General features: G+C 35.6%; 1 protein-coding gene across 3 annotated transcripts in view; it reads right to left on the bottom strand.

Moving 5' to 3' along the window:
* The window catches only part of DNAJC24 (DnaJ heat shock protein family (Hsp40) member C24), a 57,637-nt gene that overhangs the window by 3,058 nt on the left and 39,137 nt on the right, over positions 1–15,442 (bottom strand). For all 3 annotated transcript variants that reach the window (XM_017547104.2, XM_017547102.2, XM_017547103.2), the window contains exons 3-4: positions 14,673–14,811; positions 1,903–1,971 (exon numbers count right to left, since the gene is read on the bottom strand). In XM_017547104.2, the coding sequence (XP_017402593.1) occupies positions 1,903–1,971; positions 14,673–14,811 (208 nt within the window). The remainder of the gene's footprint in view (positions 1–1,902; positions 1,972–14,672; positions 14,812–15,442) is intronic.

The raw sequence follows: 15,442 nt of genomic DNA, 5'->3' as shown, positions 1-15,442 counted from the left end.
CATGCCCAGCTAATTTTTTGTAGTTTTTTTTAGTAGAGACGGGGTTTCACCATGTTGACCAGGATGGTCTCGATCTCTTGACCTCGTGATCCACCTGCCTCGGCCTCCCACAGTGCTGGGATTCGAACAGATGCTTAAGCCACTTATCCATATTATGTTTCTTCTTTTTCTTTTTAAACTATTTTTATATATTTCTAATTTTTTTTTGTAGAGATGCAGTCTTGCTATGGTTATTTGTTTGTTTTCTGTTCTCACAGTCTGTTCTGAGAGTCTTCCCATGTTGCCCAGGCTGGACTCAAACTCTTGACCTCTGCATTTCTCCAAACTCAGCCTCCCAAAGTGCTGGGATTACAGGTACCCAGCCCCATATTCTCATTTGAAATTAAGATATTAACATTATATTATTTTTAAAAGGTAAAAAAAGGATAAAAACCAGTTTTCACTATTTTCACACTTACTATAAACAAAATATATTACCCATATCAACTACAGCAAGAACTAATTTGAGATTAAACACATACAAACATACATATACATGCCAGTTGATAAAGAGACAAAGTATATTTTCAAATTCTATAAGTTCTGGGGTACATGTGCAAACTATAATTCAAAACATATTTAGTCCCTTGAAGTCTGTGTATTTGGCAAAAAAAAATAAAAAGTACATGTATGTATATAATACATAGGTGCATATATATTTTTTCAGTTGGGTAAGTCTCCCTGATAAATGACATGTTCTAGAGTGTCCCTTCCACAAACTAGTAGTGAAAAGTCTATGTCACTAGTGTATTGTTTTCACAGTAGCATTTCTTCCTGTTTACTCTGATGAGACTGTCACCACCACTAGGAGCTCCAGTTATATAAAACCTCAACTTTTCCAACTATACACCGAATTTCTACTCTAGGATTTCACTTGAGGGGTTGGGGGCAGAATGGTCCCAGAGGCAAACACATGACTTCCTTTCTAAGTTAATAAGGCTTGTGACCCACTTCATAGGGGCACAAAGTTAAGAATTTGGCATTTAAAAAGTAAATTTGGTTTCAGATGGCTCTATTTTTATCTTCCTCCTATCCACACTCATTTGCACATTTTTATAAACATTGAGGGAATCTGAACTTCATCCTGAACAATAAGGTTAAAGGGTTAAGAGTATATAAAGATTCGAGGAAATAGTAAGATTTTCTTCATTTGCCCAGAGAAACAAGTAAGTATGGTACTTAAGGCTTCCATTTAGTAAAGGGTGTTTTCCCAATTTAATGACGTCTAACCAGAACAATCAAGGAACTATCAGAAAAATGGGGAAACTATACTGGATTTAAGTTCTAAAATTTTAATAACAGAAAAGCAAAAACATGGCTTCATGTTGCATCAAAGGGAATGACAGATACTCTTTTCTTCCTACAAGACAATCAGTATGTGAGAGTTAAAAAAACAAAACAAACAAACAAACAAAAAACAACAAACCTCCAAGTATAACTTAAAAGCCCTGCCCTGACAGTTTTTGATTTTATATAAAGAGAAAATAAAATATTCTAATAGGAATTCATCTTGTCAACATTAAAAGGAATGAAAAAAAAAATCTTGTTTGACATTATTTACCATACTACACAGACAACTAATACAAAAACTAAAGTAAAAAACAAAACAATCCTTATGAAACTTTATCCTAACGTCTAATTAGAATATGAACATAACTGGAAATGAGTCATATAGGAGGACATCAATCAGTATAAATAAAGTTTACAATTAAACAGAAATACTCCAAATAGAAACACTCATCACATATATATGGAAAGCTACACTATGATTTCTTTGTAAGATTCCAAATATCCAATGAGTTTTTCTCCTTAGAGAAAATTCCTATGTTTTTTAATGTTGTCAAGAGAAAAAAAATTTCCAACCTTCATTCCAAGACATTTCTTCAAGATATACTTGAGCATCTACTGGTCCTATACTTCTTAGGTCATCTTCTGTAAAACATAAAACATGACAATTATAAAACATGATATTTAACTGTAATCATGAAGAATGCTAAAAAGACAAACCCAGCCTGGTCACTACAATTCTAACTTACTTATCACTTACTGGAACCAACCCAAATGCCCATCAATGATAGGCTGGACAGGGAAAATGTGGCACATATACACCATGGAACACTATGCAACCATAAAAAATGACGAGTTTGTGTCCTTTGTAGGGACATGGATGAATCTGGAAACCATCATTCTCAGCAAACTGACATAAGAACAGAAAATCAAACACTGCATATTCTCACTCATAGGCAGGTGTTGAACAATGAAAACACATGGACACGGAAGGGAGCATCACACACTGGGGTCTGTTGGTGGGGGCTAGGGGAGCGGCAGCAGGGTGTGGAGACGTTGGAGAGAGAGAACATGTGGAGAAATGCCAGATATAGGTGACGGGGGGGATGGAGGCAGCAAAGCACCTTGCCACGTATGTACCTATGCAACAATCCTGCATGATCTGCACATGTAACCCAGAACCTAAAGTATAATTAAAGAAAAAGAAAAAAAAACTCACTTAGTACACCGACAGCAATAGTACTCTTGACAGCAGTGTTAAAGCAACCTGACTTCAGCTGACTGAAAAATCTAGAGCATAGCATTTCTTATAAATTTTAAGTCAAAATCAATCCCATTTTTCACAACCGTGCACGAAGTTAATTTTGATGATTCTCTGCAACCTACTAGTGACCTCTATTTTGTAAGCAATAGGGCAATGTTTTTTGTGTGTTTGTTTTTTGTCAGATATTATGTAACTAAGAAAGCAGTGTGGAGTTGGATAAAAATAACTATTGAACCTTAGTTGCAATATGTTACTAACTTTCTAACAGTAGGTGTATCAGTTTGTTCATCTCTAAAACAGTAGCTATGTCTTCCTTATCTGCTTCAGGAGGGTTGCTGTTGACTGAATTGTGTCCCCCTCAAATTCATATGTTGAAGCCCTAGCCCATAATTTGACTGTTCTTTTTTTTTAATGTGTGTGTGTGTGTGTGTGTGTGTGTGTGTGTAATTATACTTTAAGTTCTGGGATATATGTGCAAAACATGCAGGTTTGTTACATAGGTATGCACGTGCCATGGTGGTTTGCTGTACCCATCAACCCATCATCTAGGTATTTCCCCTAATGCTATCTTGCCCTAAACCCCTCACTGCTTGACAGGCCCCAGTGTGTGATGTTCCCCTTCCTATGTCCATGTGTTCTCATTGTTCAACTCCCACTTATGAGAGAGAACATATGGTGTTTGGTTTTCTGTTTTTGTGTTAGTTTTCTGAGAATGATGGTTTCCAGCTTAATCCATGTCCCTGCAAAGGACACGAACTCATCCTTTTTTATGGTTGCACAGTATTCCATGGTGTATATGTGCCACATTTTCTTTATCTAGTCTATCACTGATGGGCATTTGGGTTGATTCCAAGTCTTTGCTATTATGAACAGTGCTGCAGTAAACATATGTATGCATGTGTCTTTACAGTAGAATGATTTATAATCCTTTGGGTATATACCCAGGAATGCGATTGCTTGGTCAAATGGTATTTCTGATTCTAGGTGGTTGAGGAATTGTCACACTGTCTTCCACAATGGCTGAACTAATTTACATTCCCAACAACACTGTAAAAGCATTCCTATTTCTCCACATCCTCTCCAGCATCTGATGTTTCCTGACTTTTTAATGATCGCCATTCTATCTGGTGTGAGATGGTATCTCATTGTGGTTTTGATACGGCATTTCTCTAATTTGACTGTTCTTGGCTTTTAGGAGGTAATTAAGGTTAAATGGAGTCATAAAAGTGGGGTTCTAATCAAATAGGACTAGTGGCCTTAAAGGAAAGGAAGAGACACCAATCTCTTTACACAGGCACCCATACACAGAGGAAGGCCATATGAAGGCACAGCAAGGAGGAGGCTGTCTGCAAGCCAGGAAAAGAGCCCTCATCAGAAACTGAGTCAACCAGCACCTTGATCTTGGACTTGCTAGCCTCCAGAACCATGAGAATTAAATTTTGTTTAAGCCACCCAGTCTATGGTATTTTGTTATGGCAGCTGAGGCAGACTAACAAAAAGGTGTTCTTCATATCAAATGGGAACACACTAAAAGTGCTTTAAAAAATAAAGCTCTATGCAAATGTAAAAGGCTATTACTCATTTTTACATTTGATTGTTTGCAAGAGATTAAGTAACTTAAGGTAGTAATTATTTCAGTATTTCAGTAACCCTACAACACAAATGTATTGTGTTGATGTTCCATTGCTGTTTCCTGGACCTAAGTTTTAGCTGCAGATAGAAGGTCCAAGGAAGCCTGGAATTCCACCTAAATCTGTAACAGGAGCATCTACTCTGTTGCTTAAACCAAATGTTCTTTGGGTCAAAGACGGCAACCAAAGATGGGAAGCATTTGTCTTTGTTTTTAAAGGCATGTTATATTTCCTGTATACTTGTATTGTTTTTCTAGAAGTAAATAATTTTTAAGGGGAAAACAAAAAACAAACAAAAAAACCCTACTAAAATCCAGTCCCCACCCCAATAAAATTTCCTTTAGCTGTCTTACTAGTCTCTTGTTCACCTGCTGAGAATGCTTCCCTTTGTTCTGTGATGTGAATGCCCGAAATTTAATTATATTTAATAACTGCCTGTTCAAAATTTATTAGTGAGTTACATAATTTTAAAGTAGATAAAAAGGTTATACAATATTTTGAACTCACCATGGTTTTCTATTAAAGTATATCAGATATTATACCAGTTCATATTTATTGGTCACCAGTAAGTAATCTATTTGACTGTCCTTAAGATCCAAAGATAAGGATTTGGCCCAGTGGTCAGAGATCCTTCCTCCATCTCTGTATGTCTACTGGATAGCTTATGCACAATCTATCTGTATGCTAAGTAATTTCTGAACAAAACAATTTAATTTCCACATTCTATGTAAAGTATAGTAGGCTATATGCTATTCAGATATTCCTAATTTTAAAAAATTCTATCTAAAATTCTCATGAATGGGGACAAAAATCTTAATCACATTTTAACTTGTTACTCAGAAGGAACAGCGTTGTTTGCTAGCATTGGAAGATTAAACACTGTTTCAGATTTAAGGAATGGGGGTAATAATTGACACTTAAATCCTATTTAGGGGAAAAACAGGTATAATAAATTTATAATGGAGTTGCCTATATTCCAGGGTATCTTATAGATATTTTAAGAATTTTGAAATCAATCAAAGCAAATCAGACAAGGCAGAAATAATGACAAGATGAATCAGCTTTCTTAATCTTACCTATCTTGAACACCTGTAATATATTAATTGTACAAAAAGACAAGCTATTCAAATAGATCCATGATGCCATTTTTATTTAAAAATAATAAATTAGAAATTACTTGCAAATATAACTGCCAATCTACTGGGAAACTGTTGTTATTCTCACATAGTTACTATTTCATGTGAAACCATTCCTATTATTCCACCTACTCAAAAAGTGGCTTTCACAGTTTTATTACTATTTTTTCTTCATCTCTATGCATAGGAACTTTAGAGTAGCTACCTATTTCTTGGTTAAAAGATTAGCTTAGACCATATCTCATGGTAAATAGGAAAAGAGAATACACAAAAAGGGTTAGTACCTTGCCCGAGGTCAGAGTTACAAGGAGTATATTAAAATATTTTCATATTCTGTGGCTATCTAAATATCTGTATGTTGACCTGATTATTCAATACCATGGGCACAAACAGTCCAAGTTCTTTTAGGGATTCTGGTTTTAAAAAACTAGTATCAGATGAAAAAGGTAACATACCATATGATTTCCGTTACATCAGATGTAACTGGCAAAACTACCCCATGATGTTGGGGGAAATGGGGAGTCAGTGGTAACTGGAAAAAGTCATAAAAGGCCTTCTGGGTTGGGCACCATGGCTCATGCCTGTAATCCCAACACTTTGGGAGGTCGAGGTGGGTGGATCACCTGAGGTCGGGAGTTTGAGACCAGCCTGACCAATATGGTGAAACCCTATCTCTAATAAAAATACAAAAATTAGCCAGGCTTGGTGGCATGCACCTGTAGTCCCAGCTACTTGGGAGGCTGAGGCAGGAGAAGTGCTTGAACCCAGGAGGTGGGGGTTGCAGTGAGCCAAGATCCTGCCACCGCACTCTAGCCTGGGTGACAGAGCAAGACTCTATCTAAAAAACAAACAAACAAAAAAACACAGGCTTTCTGGTTAAACGGGTGTGTTCACTGTGAAAATCCATCAAGCTACGCACTTAGATTTATGCACTTCTCTGTATGGATTATATTTTTTCAAGTTTTAAAGGTAGTGTGTTGAGACTCTATTTATGGCTACATTTTAAATTGAAATAAAATAAAAGGAGAAAAAGAATAGACTGATAAAGTGAGTATTCTTTGAAAGGATGGTAATCTAACAGTTTCCGAAAAAGGCTAGGGGTGATTAACTCAGGGGAAAATTGGAACCCTGGAGAACTGTATAATGAGCAGACGTGGTACACACAAGTAAAAGGTGAATCTAAATGTGGGCGGTGGGGGGTGACCAAGATCCTTTGTTGAGAGGCAGGTGTCCAGGAATGGGGCAACAGCAAATTCCCTCTCCTCAAACCCCACTACAATTACAAAGAAGGAGCACAAACAAATCAGTGTTTTTTTTTCTTTTTAAACAATGATCCCTGCTTGTCTACCATTGTGGTTATAATTAAAAAACTTAATTCTTCCCATCCTCTAAAGTAACTTACAGGAAACTATAATTAGCTTTAATAATTGTCTACTAATCAGGCATGGCATTTTCAAAACAAATTAGTATCCTTTTGTAGTATTACATATTATAAATATTTTTCTCTCGTAATAAAACATTTTAATAGGTATCTAGAAAGGTAAATCCTATCTCTTAAAATTCCCCTATTAACATGACACTACTAAAAGCATTGGGAAAACATAAACTGATTTAGAGAGTGATTTAATTAAATGAACAGATCCAAGACATTAAATCTGGAATTTTGGATACAGAATGGTAATAAGCATTTAAACAAACAAACAAACAAACAAAAAAAATAACACAGCCATTTGGAAAGAAAAAGCATTGTCTGGCATGTGGTGTACTATTACACTGAGTCCAATGATACTAAATGATTCCTGATTCTTTTGAAGTAAATGGGTTCAACTTTGTCTAAGGTATCTAGGAACACTAAGGTCTGTTCATACCCTGTGCTGTGCTCATAAGCTTAGCCAAATATGGAAACAAGAAAAACTTCCAAATCTATTTACATACAGAAGTCAGTACATTATAAAGAGAGGTTCTTGAGAAATATAATGTTAAAAATCAAATAATGTATGTGGTTACTTGAAAAAGAATCTTTCAACCTTTAGAAGTACAGGCCCTTCTGACCTTGTGTTCTATTGGATTTGTCTGACAACAAGAGGTGAAAGAATTCTGTGGCTCCATTGTCTCAACAGTGGGATCTAAGAAAACACTGGCAGGACTCATCAGAGAGGTTTATGAGCCTGCAATTCAAAGAGATTAAAAGGAAAATCTACGGAGATTCTTTCACACTGAAGAATAACATTAAATAACTATTAGCAGCTTGGTTCAGTAAAGCTTACTAGAGCTCTCGCTGGGTCATTCACAACTTTCTAAAAGAGGAAAGGTTTTTTTTCAGCTCCATTTGGGAATCAATAAATATTTCTTACTTCTTACAAGACAATGGAATTCCTGTCTTTTTAAGCTTCCTCCTAATGATAGTAAAATTTCTAAAACAACTCTTTGTTTCATGCCTAAAAAATTACACTTCCCAGTCCCAGGAAATCTTTTCTATCTGTAGCTACAATCTAAAAAATAAAATAAAAATAAAAAATAACAGCAACAAAAAGCTACAGGGGAGAGGAATTTAACTTTATTCATTATGGCTGAGACATTTCGAAGTCTCATTCAACCCCATAGTGACCAAAAGATCAAGTCCACCTGCAGCTCTGTCCATTTTATTCATGTGAGGCAATGTCAGGTTATTCACATGATCATCTCAACCCCACAATGCTCTCATTTAAAATTAGTCCACTGTGTTTATTTTTATGCGATTTCAAATGTTTAAAGTTTATTTCAAACTAAAGACATCTGTGTGTAAGTTACAAATAAACAACAGTTTCTCTACTTTAGGTCTCAGTATCTTACTATCTTAAAACCAAGTAGTTTAATTTTAAACCATCACCTCATTGTTAAAAAAACACTTCACTATACATCATTAAATTTTTTATGTAAGAACTAACTGGAACGTAATCAATTTCCTTGTCTTTAACAGGCCTCTGTTCTTGAAAAATTCTCTACCTTGATAAGAGATTGAGAAACAGGCAACATTTAATTTGAAGCCTGTTCTTTTAAGTCATAAACCTTATAATCTTTTCCCAGATGAAACTGAAGAGTCATAATTACAAGGCTTTCCATACTGAAGAAAAACTACAAACTTGGGACCTGATTATGAACTTGAATAACTGTGGAGCTTTTATAAACTGTATGTAAAGCCAGTGGTCATTGAAGGTACCAAATGAAACCCAGAAACTGATTTCTTTCTGCTTCAATACAAAACAGGTAAAAGAGCAGCAGAAGTAGTCCTGGTCTCTTGTTCTGACCCCCAAATATCCCTCATACATGACTATTTGGAACTACAAATAGTAGATTGTATACAACTCATATAAAACTTGGAAGCCTAGCATAGTGATTGAGGAAAAAAATGGCTTTGAAATCCCCCCACCCATCAACTACTTTATGTGACCTTAGTCAAATTACTTAACCTGAGTCTTAAATTCAGGCTCTGAAAAACAGATATTAATACCTTCCTTACAGGTTGTTAAACAATGTTTAAAAGAATTACCAGAATTCTAGTGCTTAATAAAAATGACAGTTATTTTAAAACTGCTGTTATCTCTCAGTGTTTGTGTTGTCTATCTATACCAGACCATAAGAAAATGACTAAGATCTAATCCATTATTAGCAGGAGAAAAATGCCTCAAGTACCACAATGTAGGAAAGCAGCAACTCTTGACTTTGGATTTATAAAAGTGTTGAAGTCTGATCTACTTTCTTATTGTAGGTCCCAATAAAATGGACGCATTTTTATCAAAGTCATAGTCTATATAATTTTTCAGTCCTTCCAAAATATCAAACATTAACCAAATGATAGGAACCAGAGGAAAAAAAGTTCAAAATAATTATGTGGCTTTAGTTCAGAGGGCACAAATGATGACGGACTAGAATACCAGAAGGCTCTGGTGGGTGGTGGGGAGTTAGGGGTAGGGGAGATGGTAAGACTTAAGTTGGACCTTGAACAAAGAATAAGAATCAGAACAGGAGAGTGGTTCTGATTAATAACGAATAGGTATAAACAGATGTGTGTCTGGGAGCCCCTAAATGGACCAGAGGACAAAATTCACATTAGGTTTGAAACAGGCAATGAAGTCGGAAAAAGTAGCAAGGACAAGCTTAAAAGCTTCTGTCCCATTTAAATTCCAGATGAATGGGTAGGCGTTGTTTTCGGAGGGTATAGGGTTATAAATGTTCTTAAATAGAGGAGTGAGAATAAAGAAAGCTGCTAGATCAATCAAAATGTAAAGTACTGTGGGAGAAGGCAGCAACAGAGAATGGAAGGCCAATTAGCAGTGATGGAAATAATCTGGGTATGTGTTATAATCTGGGGATGGACTACTGTGGTAGCTGTGATAATAAAAAGCTCACAATGGGGAAACAACATTTAAAAAGAACAAATGTCAACTGGTATTTCTGATTCATTGACTGTAAATGGAGCAAAGTAGAAGTAACTAGAGTGTAATATGAAACCAAGGTTGAAGAAAAAATAAGAAAGGTGACTCAGTCAGTCTTGATTTTGGACACACTGATTTCAGTTGGGTCAAGTAACCAAGTGGAAGTTGGGAGAGAGGTTAAAGTTGGAAACAAAAACTTCCTAAAATCTTACACTTCTCCATTATTAAATCAGAACTCCCAAGTGTGTTCAAATGTCGCAGAATTGTAACTATAATCTTGCTCATAGTTTTCTACAGCATTATTTGAAACTAGCCAAATTTTTATTCAAAACCAATGAGAAATGATCTTAAAATACATTTTCATTGCAAGAACAGTTATTTGCATTCAAGTAGCAAGTAATGTGAGTAGTCATCTTCTTGCAACAAGTAAGCTAGGGTCAGGGAACCTTCACAATAGTTTTATCTATATACTCTCTTCTCCCACTCAAGATAAAGCCAGTCCCCAACTGTCGAGATGAATTTTCTGCATCATTTCACATACTTACTTTTCTCAGAAACGGTCACCAAAAAAAATACCCCCCTGATGCTTATCTCCCAAGTTTTACCTGAAGCAAATTTTTACAACCAATTTTGAAATTCCTAAAATCAAATGGAAATATTATGACCGTAAATGGAAACCCTAATCTCACTAATTCAAGTATTTTGTAAGGGCCAGCTTTAGGACATAATTACACAAATATCTACCGGCCTTAAGTCATTATTCCTAACAGTTAACCAAAATTCATATCATCTACATCTTTACCTCTTACGGAGTTTCTATAACATTAACATGCTTTACAGGAAGGATTCTTATTTTGAGTTTAAGAAATTACATGTTGACTTATCTGACACATGTTGGTAAGGTTTAAGGTATGTTCCTCATTGGTTTTCAGATTTGCTCATCTTCCATTCCATTTATTTGCTTATCTTCCCAAATATTTACCCTAATAAAAGGATGGCGTAAACTGTGTAATACAAACTAGAAATGACCTCTTGTATCTACCTAAACAGAGTAGCTGATTAGCTTTGAGCAAAGGCACACTCACTTCACAGTGTCTGGCCCAACCCCCTCTGAGTCAGGCTTTTTGGATATCCTTATGTAGAGTGAAGGTTCCACATTACCAAAATAATTCACTAACAAAGAACCAAGATATATCTTAATATAAAATAATGTATCACCAAGGATTCCAAACACAATCTATTTTTTTAAAAACACTATATAATCTGAGTAACTATTTGAAGGTTTGTTACTCTTCAGATCACAGAGAAGTATATTCACTCATAAGCTGTGTCGCTCTATAGAGCCACTAAGACATCAGAGATCTGTGTGACTTTCACATTACAAAGCCACTGAATCATGACAACTGTTATTTTCCCATGATATACTTCTGATGTGTTTTTAGTGTGCTTAATATATAAGGACAACTCCCCACAAGATTTATAAAGGCACCAAAATCCATTCAACAGATATTATTCATGTGAACATTTTATAAATCCTGAAAGGGTTTTCCAAAGTGCTCATCTGGTTGAAATGCAAAGCCTAATCTTGAATAACTACATGCCTTTTAAGGGAACACTGGAAGCAGCCTTTGGAAGCATCCTCAGAAACAATAAGGTAAATATGCCAACTGGAACTAATTGATTAATTTCACTAGCTAACTTTGCTTTCAAAATGTATAATCTCTGGGAACTAATTATTACTCATCCTTTTCTTAAATTTACTTTTCTTCAGCCTGGCCAACATTGCCCTAAAATGTCAACTAAGCATACAGAAGTAGAAATGAGGGAGAAACAAACATATGTGCAATACTTTAGGTTATCTGCCCTGGAGTATTACTTTTTCTTTACTGGAAAGAATACATTTGATCATTTCTTTTGAGAAGCAAAGAACTATGGATGTCAAGTGCTCCTTTAAATTGTCTTTTAGATAAATATCTGGCTGTGGGCAATATTGATGAGGCTTTCCTTAAGACAGAGCACCAATATGGAGCTGTTAAACATGAGAAAGCATTCAAGACCAGCCAGTAATGCATTTCCTATCTCCTTCCCAAGTATTACACAGCTCAATTTTATTTTACACCGCAAGTTAATGATGGGCAGGAAACAAACATATTTAAAGCACCCCCTATGAAAAGAAAGGTTTACAATGAACTATCACCACATGTAGAAAAAGTTCTGTATAACAAAGCTATTTCCATGTCCCCAGGGGGTGACCCAGAAAAAAAGAGCGCTTTGACCTGGTTATAACAAACTCTCTCTCTCTTGGTAACCTATCCTGGTCTTTAACAAATTATTACTCTCAAAGGTTTTCCTTCTAGCAAACCTAAATCCTCAGTTAGAGAAGTTCAAGTTCATTTCCCTTCTTTTGGGAGCCATTTTACTGAAGATGCATCAAGAAGAAAAAAATTAATAATGATATTCAAAAGAAATAACAATATGAAAGTAGGTTTATTATAAGCGCTTTGAAAAATAGCTCTTGTATGAAAGGTTTAAAAATGCAAGTTATATTTGGATACTCTTCTTACCTAAACAGGTCAATCTCCATTTAAAATTGAAACAAAGTAGTCTCAGTATTTGTAGCCTCTGGTAAAGGAGGAAATATTTAGTACTTAAATCTGAGGTACTCAAGTGTCATGAAAAGTTGTCCTTGTAAAACAGCTAAATTTAGTAATATGTTGACTGAAAAACTTGAAGGGTAAATTGATATTGTATAAATTCCAAACTATTTATCTGAATCATGAATCAGGTCCAACTCTCACAGTATTTGGTTTGTCTGAACTTCATTGTGACCTCATCTATGACCTACAGGAGTACTCTGTGACACAGCAGGCCACAGGTGCTTCTATTATGAGCTTAAAACTAGGACTCAAAGCTCAAAAGAAATTCACAGTTCCAAGGACCTTTCAAAGACAAAGAAAAAGGCATGAATATGTTGATTATTTGTCTTCTGACATCTCTTAAACCTTCCTTCATGCAATTCTATGCTCACTTTTAACCTGGTTTCCTATTTCTTTCTGTTTCTGGCCTACCCTACCCTGGAGCTTCTCGAGAGGATATTTTTATGATTCCTGATCCCCTCCTACCTCTTCCTCTTTAGAGAGCAGGCTTCTAGTCAACTTCACTAATATGTTCTTAATAGTACATAGGCTGTGTAGTGGCATAAAAGTAGAGCAACACTGAAAGTATATACCCTATATTCTTTAGGGTAAACATTGTGTGAATTATTCTTATCATAAGCAAACTGGCATCCTACATGGTAGGATGTGCAAAAACACATGAAAGAATCATCATCTCCAGTAGGCCGTAGTGGCTTTAGGAACACAGATTTCTTCTAAAACACAACACATTCATGTGCATCAGTTTCAATTCTTTTATAGAAATTATGTGACCCAAGGTTAAAAATAAACACCTATGAGTAGAACTTATCAAATGAAGCCACCTCTACATTCTTTTGCAAGAAATACAAACATATTTAAAAAATAAATGCATTAGACAGATGCTCATTATGCACCCAGCAAAAGCAGAACCCAATATTCAAGCCATATTTGAAAATTAATCCAAATTATTTGCAAGGCTGAAGGACTCCTGTCCCTAGACCAGTGCTGAAAGACAGCCTATCACTTAATGTAACTGCAGTACATCAGTTTCTTAATATTTAAGGAAATATTAAGCTCATCAGTCTTTTAAAAAGTAGTAAGACCTTAGAGTTGATTAGTACTACAAATAAGTCACTCTTACAAACAAACACTGCAGTACATAAACAGTTTAAGTCTTTCCACACAATAGTATCACATGCACAGCCTATAAGAAACAATTTTGTTTGCAGAAATCCCTCTGAAAATAAACAGGGAAGTCTTACAAATATCACTGGCTTTATCTTACAATGCTGTGTTTTAAAAATGAAGGCTTGCTTTCTCAAATCAAATTTTCATAACCTTAGTAGTAACAAAGCCTCAAAATCACTTTGTGAGGTTTGATGGTGTGCCACTGTAGGGCATGGGAGAGGATTCAATAAGCAGCTACAGAGACAGTCAGATTTTATCAACACATCCTAGTCGATGCTGAGCCTGATGTGCTATTGGAGAGAACGATTGAGTGCTTTCCCCAGGGGCTGTAACTGATTATTGACTCCTCCCATTAGCATGTGGGGTACATATTGAAGGTTCAAACACAAGGCTGAGGGACTCCTATCCCTAGGCCAGTGCTGAAAGACAGCCTATCACTTCGTGTAACTGCAGCCCATGTGTGACAAACCTGACCTACATTTCTCTCTCTCTTTCTCACAATAGCTTGTCACTGTTTTAAGAAGCTATTTTCTAAAAAGCATAACAGAAATGACTTTTTAAATTGCTTAGGTAATGTGCATTCCTAAAATATCATTTATACCAATCATAAGGAATAGTTTATCCTGAAGATAATCATGAAACCCAGTCTAAAATGAGCTCAAAGGCAGCAGAGTTCTTTATGTTGTCATCCTATCTATAGTATCTTCATTTGGATTGTCATTTATACTGTATAGTCTTAAAAGTAATTAAAATTTTAATCCATATGCATTTAATAAAAAAGTTTTTAAACATATCAAGCATATTAATCAGAATGTGTAATTAAACATTTTTCAAATGTTATAAAAAGTAGCTTTCAAGGCTTCACAAGAAGGCACATCCTAGTAGTTTTAAATTCTCAATGGATACACAATAATCACTGCTAAGAATAGGGCATAATTAAAAACAGTGATGGAGGGGAGGAATAAAGGCAACAATAATGCCTGGTGCAAATGCTGGAAAATGCTCCCCGGGAATGGCTGCAGACTGTGCTTCTAAGAGTTGCCGATATGCTGTGGCTCCTCAACACAAGTACCTACCACACCGCTGCAGGTCATACTCTCTTTTTGTCTCTTCATTCCCTAGAATTTTCCATGCCTGATCAATTTCGATGAACTTCTGTACACGTTCCTCCACGGTTCCTGCTGGTGCATCTGTACTTTGTTTATCTGGATGATACTGCCAATCAAAAATAAGGGTGGGGGAGAGCTGAGATTAAAAATATATATAAATCTGAGCTTTAGTTATGAAGGTAATGAGAAGATGAAAACTAAATGCCAAGGCAATGAGACAACAGTGTTGGGTCCAGGAGACAACTGCCAGGTTAATTAGACCACTGGAGTAGCTATAAATCCACCAGTGACATGATCTGTCACAACGTGCAAAGACAGCATTTTCTGGATAATTTGCTCACAGAATCATTGGTCTCATGGACAATTTACCTAGAGAGGATGACTAACACAAATAGAAATAGGTACGTGCAGAGGAGCAGGACATGAAACAGGAAGAGCACAAACTAGGCAGAGAATGAAGCTTTCCTTATACAATGTGTTTGGTTATAGACAGCATTATAAAATTGACTACTAGTTTTTTCTGATGAAATTAGATAATACAATCATAATTTTAAATAAAAATACATCTAATTATAAACATGACAACTTTCATCTTCTTCCCCAGCCCTGAAGATTTTAAAGTTATAAATTCCCAAGCATACATTTTTATTGAAAACTGGTTATTCTAGGCCAAATTTCTAAGAAATAATTTTAAAGAACTCAAATATTTGGATATAAATCAATTCATTAAAGAACCT

This window comes from Cebus imitator, unplaced genomic scaffold (genome assembly GCF_001604975.1).
Source record: "Cebus imitator isolate Cc_AM_T3 unplaced genomic scaffold, Cebus_imitator-1.0 Scaffold195, whole genome shotgun sequence".
NCBI lineage: Eukaryota > Metazoa > Chordata > Mammalia > Primates > Cebidae > Cebus > Cebus imitator.
The sequence above is the reverse complement of the archived record's forward strand: the minus strand, read 5'-3'. Positions and strand labels throughout refer to the sequence as shown.